This window comes from Pectinophora gossypiella, chromosome 17 (assembly GCF_024362695.1).
Source record: "Pectinophora gossypiella chromosome 17, ilPecGoss1.1, whole genome shotgun sequence".
NCBI classification, from domain to species: Eukaryota; Metazoa; Arthropoda; class Insecta; order Lepidoptera; family Gelechiidae; genus Pectinophora; species Pectinophora gossypiella.
In genome coordinates this window covers 8819385-8831469 of record NC_065420.1, presented here as the reverse complement: position 1 = coordinate 8831469, position 12085 = coordinate 8819385, and the positions used below count along the sequence as shown (strand labels likewise).

The 12085-nt window shown below is 36.8% G+C and overlaps 1 protein-coding gene across 8 annotated transcripts in view; it reads right to left on the bottom strand.

The window, feature by feature from the left end:
* The window catches only part of LOC126374254 (Down syndrome cell adhesion molecule-like protein Dscam2), a 177420-nt gene that overhangs the window by 10801 nt on the left and 154534 nt on the right, over nt 1–12085 (bottom strand). For all 8 annotated transcript variants that reach the window (XM_050020764.1, XM_050020765.1, XM_050020767.1 and 5 more), the window contains 6 exons: nt 7936–8097; nt 5870–6169; nt 5667–5786; nt 4688–4861; nt 1415–1565; nt 38–188 (listed from right to left, as the gene is read on the bottom strand). In XM_050020764.1, coding sequence (XP_049876721.1) covers nt 38–188; nt 1415–1565; nt 4688–4861; nt 5667–5786; nt 5870–6169; nt 7936–8097 — 1058 coding nt within the window. The remainder of the gene's footprint in view (nt 1–37; nt 189–1414; nt 1566–4687; nt 4862–5666; nt 5787–5869; nt 6170–7935; nt 8098–12085) is intronic.

Below are 12085 nucleotides of genomic sequence, written 5' to 3'. Positions count from 1 at the left end.
AGGTTGGTATAAGTGCCAGTACTAGTGTAATATTTACCTCTTGAACCACAAGATGTATGAGCATCTCATCCTGGCCATATGCGTTAGATGCTCGACAGGTCAACGCCCCCGTATCCTGTCTGTATGTCTGCAATATACTCAACTCAGAAACTAACCCATCGTCGAGGACTTGTTCGCGAATCGTGTACCTAAAAATTAAACATTGTTATCATGCAAATGTTTAACTTCCTAAGGAAACTTTGCTTGCGAAAATTTCTCAAGAACGGTTACGACTTGAGTCGTTCCTGTTACTTGACTACCTTTTTATTTAAAATCTAGTTGTTCTTTGTTATATTTGATATTATTTCATGTTTTAGGAGATCTGTATTTTTTATAATACATTAAAAATTGTCTAATGGCAATGAAAGTGCTAATGACTCTAAATTCAAAGTTTTTTTTATTGGCGTGGCTTATTGTAGCTTTGCCTTTGATGGCATTAACTATTTGGCTGGGAAAATGGGGAATGGCTCTCACTATTACAGCAGTGAGATACGTGTTCCATCATTGGCCACAACATCTGTAGTAGATGGTTGTTGCAGCACTTGTGAGTCTACAGGTTCCCGTAACGCCGCAGATGACTACAGAGACCTAGCAGTAATATTAAATACTACTCCAATTTCAACGTGTGTACCTACCACAAATATCATTAAGAGAACTTTTCCTTGTTTACATGACATGTGTGTAATTTGTTATACGAGTTAATCTGAGCTAAACGAGAGAGTTATTCACATCATGTCAGAAATACCCTTATCAAGTCAGTTTTAACTATCCAATATTAGTAGGTATATAAGACTGTTGCGGGTTTTACTTCACTTACAACTTTGAATGATTGATTGTTATGTTTGTTTATTTTCGAGTCCTTTATTCTTGAAACATAATAATAAGTTATAACTGAATTTAAGTATAGGTAATTATTAATAATGTCGTTGCCTAGCGGTTTATTCGTTGCGCTTTGAGGGGCTAAAAAGGATTGGTAGTTTTGGTGAATCGCTACATTGGCATATTTTTTTCCTCATTTCAACAAAAACGTGAATGTGAATATAAATTCCTAATTTTGACAGCTCTCAATGGAAAGTTGACGAAGTTTTGCTCTACAGTGGCCATATTATGATAACTTAGTCAAATGAGACACTTTTTACGAAACGTCGAAACGAAAATTTTTTATGGAATTTGTATAGAAATACTGGCCAGTGACGTCATCAGTAAAGGCAGGTAAAAGTCGTGCTTATTGTTACTTAATTCATGATTAAATTTCGAACATAATTAAGTGAAAAAGAAAAATTAGATTGATTTTTGACGTGTTAGACTTTTATTTCTAGATTATTATTTTATAATTAATCTATAACCCAATCAAATAGCCTACGTGTATGCTTACCTCTGATCGAGGTGATGGGCGATGGTGTGATGGTGAGGGCTCCGCCAGCTGACTTCTAGTGGCGCGTCTCCTGAAGCGGCGCACTGCAGATGTGCCGCTTCTCCCGCCGTCACTTGCACTGTCTTACTCTTCATTGGGAACCGGGCCGGAGCTACATACATATAAACATAATCAATAAATAACAATAAAAGAAAAAGTCTATCCCAAGTAAGCGCGAAAAAATTCTAAGTTTAGTAACATACATACTAATCTCGAAAATTCATTTATCTAAGAATAAGATAAAAACTTTACCAGGCGAAACCAGGTCGAGTCGTTAGTATAATTATAAAATGAAAAAAGGTCTTTTTATATAAACTTTTCAAGTTAAAAATTCTAATGAACATTGGTCGCGTAAATAAGTACCTATGGTCGTGAACCTTTAATTTCTTTTTAAAAATCCCTAACGTGGAATATCTGTGACGTAACTGCACTTGGACTAAGTATTTGGGTTTTATAAAGTATTTAAACGGAAATACTTAGAGAATATTATGAAGTTTGCGAGAACGTGGACAAGGGTACCTAGAAAGATTTACTAGACCGCCGGGACTAGGCGGCTCCAACCCGCGTTGTTCAGCGTTATTTATTGGCCTTTACGTACTTTGTTTGCAGAACGCTCATATTTTTATGATTTAGAGCTTATTATTGAAAATAATGCACCATTTACAAAACTGTGTGCATGAGTAGACAACCTTTATTAAATTATGCTGAAGTTTCCCCAGTACTGTAAAAGGCTAAGGAAGCTACTTCAAAAGTTGAAGAAACTGTGTCAAACCGAAATAAACTAGAAGGAAATACGATTACGGTTGAAGGCGGAACTGTTTACAAACTGGCCGCGGACGTGACCGGCGGAGGCCGCACCCGTCGGGACTCCAACTCAGAAATTTCTTTTACGGTTGTTTGCACACCTAACAAGTCGGAATTTACATAAATCAGACCTTCGTTTTCGTTGCGTATCACTCCAATCGGTATTCACAAAGTTATTATTTATTGTTCTGATACAAAATACATAAAAGAAAACCACATCGGCCTCGAAACGATTTAATCCGACTAAAAGGATATCATTTTCAGCAAAAGACAATAAATAAACCATTGGAGCATGCCGACAGTGATAGTGTACGTGGAGAGCAAATGAATATAAATATGGCTTTCCTTCACCAGTGTCATCAATTGTATTGGATTCCGATATTTCACGATATTTGCTTCCTAACAAAAGCCAATATCGGCAAACACAAACACGTACACGAGGAACTTATTCTAGTGGAAGCCAACTGTCTCGTTTTCCAATAAAGAGGAGACGTATTGCGACGTACGGTCATTGAGTTTTCTGCTCAGACGCGCTCGACTTACACCATTCTCGCCGACAATCGAATGAAGCACAAAATACATTTTACCTCATATTACTACCACAATGGATAATGGCTTTCTTAGGGTCTTATCTCTAATACCACCTTGGTCTCTACCAAGGTGGCAAAACCACAATGGCCTCACTAACAAAATGAATGCAGTTGTATAAAGAATACCTACTTGGTTGCGCAACCAATTTGTTACCGGCAACTGCATCCCGAATGATTTTCCGCTGTTGGCGCAATCATGGCGTGGTAGTGAGATAGGGTCGTTAAAAAAAAAATTAAAGTTTAACTAGACCTATAAATTAGCTGCATAATAAGAACCGCGCCCAATTAGGGCTAGCTTTCTCTTACAAACTGAAAAATTGAAGATTGGTAATGTATTATGCCAATTAGAACTAAGTTACGGTCAAGGCATTTCTTCAAAGTATATAGGTACTGCATTAGTCAGTGACCTACATAACATAAAAGCGATCTTGCTTCTGGTGTGATCAGAGACGAGCAAAGTGGCAACTAAATGGACTTCCTTTAATTTTACAGAGTACAATAGAATGCGGGCAGTTCAGCAATTTGAGCGAGTTATCGAGTCGCGTCCCGGAATTCTATAGAATTAAATAAAGTGCGACAGAGGTTGAGTATAAAAGTTATAGGAAAGTTCCCGACATTTCGTGACTCAAAAGATTATTGTTGGAAGCGCATTAGGTACCCATTATAGTCGAGATATATGAAATGAACGTGATCGTTTCTAAGATTTTCCTTATCTATTTGTACAAGTAGTTGTTTGGGACGACATCGCAATGTAATATTTTACTTGTGAATGTAATGTTTTGGTTAAGATTCTTTTCAAACAATTTAGTTATGGAGTCTTTTAGATCCTTACCTGTTTAGAAATGGATGAGCTTGGAAATTTATTGTTCTGCGTCGCCTATATTTTCAAGTCGTCATCAATATCTAAGTAGTAGCTTTTCAACCATGATACTTAAGAATAATATGAATATTATGTTTAAATTTTAAACATGTTTTATTTTTTAAAGTAAAATGTGTAATTAGTTTACCGTCATATTTATGTATGTCTCTGGTATGACTCCAAATGTATTTAATTCTGGAAAAAATACATTTATAACAAAGAACTACTTACTAAAGAATTCGTCATCGTAAAGGGTAGCGACCTAGTTGTCCAAAGCAATAATGATGAAGAAGAATTTTCATTTGAGTACGGTCGCTTGTTCCAATGAAACCGCCGGCGTCTGCCATCAAGACATTCCACAACTTTTCACAGCGGTTCGACAAACAGATGGATTTTTTCCTATTCACTATATTATAATTCCTACAGATAATGCTGTACGCTGAGGAATTCATTTATTAAAACATCTTTTTTATATTCCATTTTAGCACTGACTATTTGAAACTATGTGATATCTTCGTCGGGAGAACAGTTCCTCATATTTTGATATTTCAATCACGCACATAAAATTGTTGAATACGGAAGGAAAACTAAAACTTTCCAAAATCGAGTCAACCATGTAATCATGTTTGAAGATTCCTAAAGTTGGCTTCACGCGCCACTGTTGTAGATTCTTGACGGGAAACTTTTCACAGCGCTATAGTTACAAAACCGCAGGCATTCCCCTTGTTTATGGTCTTTCATGTGTGTAGCGGGGAAAACATTAGTTTGATCTGTTTTAAACTCAAATATTGTTCCCGTAAATAAATATAGAGCTATAGGTATAATTCCATAACTTTACAGCTCTAGACGTAAAAAGTAAATGGTTAGATTATCTTTCGGGGGGTCGTTATGTACTACTCTTAAGCGTCTTTTTGCACTTACCAGACGGTACTTTAGCTACCAGATATGTCCCAAAGCCATTATTGGAATGTTCGTACTTACCATTGACCTTCAGGAAGACGAGTTTGCTGAGTCCTGCGCCGATATCGTTTCTAGCTTCACATAGGTAATGGCCTTCGCTATCCTTGGCAACTCTTTCGAACACTAACGAACCGTTCTCTAAGACTCTTGAACTGCCTTCAAATATAAAGTCCTTATATTCACCGGGCGTGTTACCTGGTTGCAAAGTAATTTATTATGAAATATTTATAGAGGTTAATAGAATAATTACGATTGTTACTTTTAGAGACGTCAAAAACTACAGTGTTCATAATTAATGTGCAACAAAAATTTTAATATATTTCATTACAGCGTGTTAGTAACATCGTAACGAAAACTTTGACGGATGATACTGACCATGATTCTGAGTTGATATAAAGAGGAACTTTCCATACTTTTGGAACTGAAAATATTTAAATTTTCATCAATTTTCCGGCGTCATATCGACTTAGAATCATGGTCTGAATCATCCCCTAAAGATTTCGCTACGGTGTCACTAACACACCCATACGTACTCGTACCGCCACTTGTATGTATTTCTACGAGGTGAAAGTGTCATCGTAACAAATAATAAGGGGATAATTCAGTAATTTTAATTCATTTATTATCAAGTGGAAATTTTCATTGCAAAAGCATAGAATTCAATAATAAAAAAAACACAAAAAAATCGTGAATTTTGTGACGGAAAATTCCACATTCCCTCTCAGTATTCGTTACGATGTCACTAACACCCTATATGTATAAGTAAAGTTTTTGGATTTAGGGTTAATCGGTTTGAACGTTTAATTTTGCCTTTGATTTATTCCTCTTGAATATTAAGCAAATTACTGTCGAGGTATTTAACAAATTTTCCTTGGTCTAAAAATGTCACAAAAACGAAAATAAATGAGGTGATAAATTTTCAGATAACCGGGGAGCAAATTGCCGCTTCCTTTGGAGGGTTTCGTCTTGATTAGTTGAATTACACTGAAATTAAGCTCACCGACGGCCTTCTTCCATGTTATTGTTGGTTTTGGATACCCGTCAGCTTGACAGTGTAGCGTCACGTCTTGTCCAGCCGCCACAGCTATGTCATTTGGTTCCATGCGCCATCGCGGTGGTACTAAAACATATATATTAGACTCAAAGGCTGAACGAGCAGTGATCCAGACTAACAATTATCCAACTACATAATAAATTAGTTACCATTGACGGTCAAAGGTACAGTAAACCGCTCAGAACCGGCGACGTTAGAAGCAATGCAAGTGTAATTCCCGCTGTGCAGCGAAGTGATATGTTCAATGACTAGAGATGCGCTGTACTCGTCCATTCTCCTGGTAATAATGCCACTGGGTGCATATGGCGATGACGTCACTGGTTGCCCATTCTTCTCCCATCGGAAGGCAATCGGCAAATCCCCCTCCAGAATCTGACAGGAAATTGCAGCCCTCATCCCCTCTCGTAACAGGTTCGTCAACGGCTGAATGGGCAAAATTTTCGGTTGAACTGCAAACGGCAAAAAATGGGTTAATTAGTCCGCAGTGTGAATTGGGCGTTAATATCTACATAAAGGGTTTAAACCTTCAAAGCTTCACCCAAATTTAAACCCACGTAACGGCATGTAATTTGCAACGGCGTTTTTTTTCTGTTAATTAATGTGAAATCTTTCCTCGCTGTTTATGGCTCGATTCCAAGTGGCTCGGTTCGTAGCTGCTTTGTGTAGTCTATTCAAATTTTTTTCAATATATTTTTTATTTTATTGCCCTATTAACCGGGAAAAGCTGGAGTTAACGCTCCGTAGATGCCGCGGGAGTGAACGCGCTAACTTTAATGAATTACGGATGAGTAACTCAACCCTCTTGAATTTGTGATTTTATAGCGCATTAAATCTTAGGAACAGAAAATAAGAAAGTTTATGCCCGAAATTATAGTTTCGACGGCAAGTTTTGGAGTTTCTTACTTCTTTCTTACTTTAAGCAAAATTTGATTTTATATACGTAGCAGTTGAACCAAGCAGCTGCAGCGGGCTCGCTTTAGTCATAGATTAATTTAGCACTTCCACATAAGACACAAGTGCTAAATGTTTAACTGCGGGCGTCGCCTACTGTGCCTACTTATATGAGTAGGTTTCTTTTAGGCAACATGTACGTATACATGTAAGTATTTAGTCAAGTTGTAGATCAATATCAGTGGATCCTCTTTAGGTATTTAATTTATGTGTCAAACCTACGTCCTTATTCAGCACTTGTACCGAAAGTACCTTTCTACGTATAATTAGTGAAAACATCCTGTATAATTGCTTTTATCTATAGAAACTTTCCGTCCCAAATCCATAATCCCCATAACATACTTATCTTTATTTCCTCTCTCATTGTCCAATTATAAGTGAAGCTTGGAAAGATAATTAATTGGAGGAATTGGTAGCATTACAGTACAAACACGAAAAATACGAAAATATAATGAAATATGAATTAGTGATCCTACATCCAAAATAAATGAATTTTGACATTTGGGGTTGGGACGTATTAAGGGAACGTAACACGTAAGTCCACGAAACAATACAATGTCTTATTTATTTAGTATATACCTATCGTAAAAATTCTGACTTGTTTTTGAACTTTTAGATAAACTGAGGTCCCTGCTCCGAAATAGTCTAAATAGTTCCTGGTCAAACTTTAATGGATAAACTCAAAAAATATTTAGAAGGAAACATGGTTAGGTTTTGTATTATTAACTTTGAATAGTTATTTTATTCACATAAATATTTTTGTTGGACGTCTAATCCACCTAAATACACTGCAGCTTTAAATCAGAACATATCGTTTCATAACAACAGAAATTTAAATGTAAAAATATTTTTATGTAGTAGGTAACATCATTTATACAACTAACTCTTGCTGATTCTCAAGCTGTCGAGGAAAAGAAGCTGCATGAAAAACCTCGGTACAGGGTCCTAGACGTTCTTTAAAGAAAATCTTAGACTTACACTTTTGAGGTAACTCCAATTCCTAGGTCTCACCAAGGATCTGTACATTCATTCCCTTTTGGCAAAAGTGCCGGCGTGTGCCGCGCGCTTCGTATGTTCGACCATCAGCTTGCCGTTGGAGAGTACCTTCTGGCGCCGGCTCAGAAGCAACGTTTGATCGTCTCACATGTTTAGGAACTTTTTTAAAATTAAAATACGCTATCGTGTCTAGGGTGGATCATGCTTACCCCGCAAATGTCTATTCAACCTAGCCTTGAAGGCTCCCAGATTAATTAATAGGTCTTACCTAGTATCTGTACTTCCACTTCTCTCCTAGCGATGTGTCGCTGTCTGTTGATGGCCTGGCAGGTGTAGGTGCCGGCGTCCTCTGTGCGCTGCGTCTGTTCCACCACCAGCGTTCCGTTGGGGAACACCTTTTGACGTCGGTTCAGAGGCAACGTTTGACCATCTATTGGAGGGAAACATTAGGTTATGTTAGATTTAGTCGTGCTTGCTGCACACAACATCGGGAAAGTGGGCTAGGGTGCGGGATTTTCTATGAAACCGCCAACAAAATCTCGTGTCTCGGCTCGCTTGTCCAAATTTCTCGGCTCCATGTGCGTCATGCTAAAGGTTTGTTTAGAAGGCAGAGTTATTTCTATTTCTATGTTTGAGGTAGGTAAAGATGAGATATAAAACGTTCAGCTGAAAAAGTTTAAAAATGTAAAAGTATAAATCTGTACGACTTAAAGCAATTAGTGTTAATAAAATGCTTGTAGCCTGTAGGTATTAATTAGATTTCACTTCTAGGAAAAGTTGCGGCGTGTTCTACCTGATTTTTAATAAAAGTTTCCTCAAATTGATTCCGCGTTCAGTTCTCACAGCTTCTATTGACTTTGGAAGTTTAAACTAAACAGTGAAAATAATTTTTAATTTGAAACTGTTCGCATTCCACCGGTCCACGGCGTGCGGCTGCCGAGAGTTTGCGAAAAATAAAACTCCATATTGCGAATAATAAAAGTTAGCGGAACGAGCCCGACTTTTCAGGGAATGTGCCGCGCCTTCCGGACACCAATTTCAAATTTAAATATTGAGTTATACTAAAATGGGTCACCACTTAAATTAACATTTCACCAATGATTTAATATGAAACGAGACGAAATCGGGTGGGAGCGCTAATATTATGATCGTTAAGCACGTAAATGCGCTCAAAGCGTTTTAATCTTTTGATTCGAAGAGGTCACCCCCTTCTATTATCAATACAGGTATCAAAAACCCTAGGTCAGCTTAATGGGAGTGCTCCGTTGGATAGATAAGAGTCGCCTCGTTGTTGACAAGGGTCGCTGGAGAAAAGGAAAATTGTGAAGGAGTGACCGACGAGTCTTAATTTGATCTTACGCTGTAATTCTGTTAAACGAGGGGGATTTCACGGTCCTTACAATTTTTTCTTAAATTTTGTTCGTCGGGTACATTTTTAATCTGCAGGCTCTGAAAAGTACTTTCATTTGATGGCTCATTAGAATTCAGAAAATGATTTCTTAAAGCTAAAGATCAAAATGCGAGTCTTATATTTTGTTTATAATTGGATAGCATGAAGAGTCTAGTTTATTAGATTGTACGGAGCAATTTTCTCTGCGGCTAGAATATTACAGAGGCGGACGCGGGACGGCATCACCATCTGTTAAGCCCCGCTACAAAGATAAAAATATACTTACTTAATTTAAAACGATTCTTTATACAAACGTTATGAGAAAAAATATGTATCTTACCAGAATCGCTACAAAGGTAAGCTCGCCTCGTGTATTCTGTTTCTAGGTACATAGTTAATGTGTACAGAAAGGAAAACTTGACACTTGACAGAAATGCCCAATAAAATAGATTCTAGCATATGACGCTGTCGCTCCAAGTTTCCTTAACGACCTGTTGCTATGAGAAAAGACGAAGTTTCCCCGGCCGCCCCCGGGCGCTTAATTCGATACTCTTTGACTAAAGTGTCGTTTCATTCCGACTGTTCTTTGTTACAAAGACACTGAAAGGTGAATCGAGATTGTACGTAAACACACTTGTAAAGGAGCCGTCGCTATTGTCACGATAGCGTCACTTCGTTTCAGATATTTCTCCAAGGATTTCTTTAAATTTGCTCTACATAAAACTAGGTATTGAAAGCGGGCAAATTTTATTCCAGGCACGTGCTACGACGTAGCAATCGTCTACGAGGTGGCTTAATATTCCATTAAGGACTATGACTATAAATAACGCTAATAAAAATAACGGACTCAAATGAAAATATGAATTATGAAGTTTGGAGTTTATTATAGTCTAAGGGTATAAACGTTATTTCCTATGAATAAAACATTGAATTTGTGAATCGCTGTCACTCAGCTCATGGAATATTAAAAAGCTAAAAATTACGACGTAAAATCTGGTCTCGGAACAAGGCTCTGGTTTAATAATAAGTCCACGGGGAAGCCTTATCACTGGCTTTAATAAACTCAAATTAATTATTTCAACAAAATTCGATATTTATGTAGAACTACGACGAGTAGAATAGTACGAGGGTGCTTGAAGTTATCTTGTAAACTAAACCTTCATAAAGCAAATACAACTTAAAAGTAAATAAATTATACTTACTTAGTATTTAATTTTTATTTGATACCGACGACATAAAATATACAACGATGCAAAACAGGCCAAGGTTACCCTTGGAAAAAATAAAATGGATTCTGCAGAAGCACCGCGCGGCAATTCAATTTGAGCCGTAATGTAGGGACGAAAATGATGTCAATTTTTATCATTAACAGCCACCAGCAAAAATGTGAGTAATACGTAGGTCTTTTTTAAAATTCGCCCTATATTTAAATATCTAATTTAAATATTAACGACGGCGTCTGGCCGTAAATGGATATTTCGATTAAACTTTGACATTTTATCGTTGTTCACATAAGTTAACGAATTTTTCGCCAAATTAATATTGACTCTATATTGAATTTTTCGGCCTTGTTTAATTAGATAGAATTAGCACTGCTAATAAAATGTTATTAAAATTGTACTGAATCATCGGCTTTAAACACACGTCGATTTAATAAATAAATTCTATCTAAATGTTATCGTAGTTCGTGTCGCAAGAAATTTGGTAAATAACAGTTACTATAAGCAAGAGCTATCATAAGTTTTCGAGATAAACCCGTGGGGATGCGAGTTGGCAAAATATACACTTGAATGGCACATTACGTCAAACTTATGCATTGACCTCTAGACGATATTTGAACACCCCAGAGACGCCTATGCCTGTGTCTAATCTGATTATACATGTGATTTAGTACGGTTGAACAGGTATTAAATATGACAGTTTGGTTGACATCGGTTGTTATTGTACAGTAGGTACCTATAATACTTACCTATAATACTTACTTACCTACCTACCGAAGTTTTCCAGACCCAATCGGTAAAAAAATAAAATTTGATTTTAAAAGATATTGAGTACCTGGATTTGATATACGATTATATAGAGTCACTGACGTTTGAATGCGTGTTTGAAAAGTATTCTTTATACCTAAAAAATGACTTAGTTGACAAATTACCTAGTAGATTTTTTTTTGAACATATTCGGTTTTCGAATATTACTCGTAAACATTACAACTCTGAATTCAAACTTGAATTGAGAAGAAGAGAATTGATAACATATCTGCAGTACCTATATAGGTACGATGAGTTTTTAACCCTTTCATATTGAACAACGATCTCCAGGTGAATCTAATCCTCTTCGCACGGTTAAGCATAATAAGCATATTCTACAAGAGAAATAAAATCGAAGAGTGATTCGATGTACGTATATATTGAATATCGATTGTATTTTATTTAGATTTCCTCCTATTCGCTTTCGGCGACTTTTCCATTCTCAACATTATTCTCTCCTCACGATAATATAACTTTATGATAGTGAGCTGTCTTTCATGACTCGCATGTAAATTATATTTTGTTGCTGTTTCGATTTGTATTGTAGGTGTGAATTGTATTTATGGGAGTGACACTAAAAAATCTGTAGTAGGTGTCTATGTACATAAATCTTTTCATATTTCCGTTTAACATTAATTTAAATATAAGTACTTAATTAAATAAGTAGAATTTATCCTAAAAGAGAAGAGACAACCTACGAGTGTAATTGTTTTATCTCTACATGCCTAAGTTATTTTGAATTGACGATGACAAAATCGCATGCCTATTGAAATGGTAACATTCTGCAAAATACGGCCATAAATTGCTTAGATTTGCCAATTCAGCAATGTAACTTCATATAGAATTCTTGTCTTCCGCCGTCAGATTTTGTACGTGGCAAAGTTATACTGAAGCGTGTCACGTGCGTGTCTGTGTTTTGGCGGGTTCGGGAACGTTGCCAGGCCGCGCCACGCCACGCCACGCCACGCCGCGCCGTCGTGAGGATATTTGGCAAGGAATTG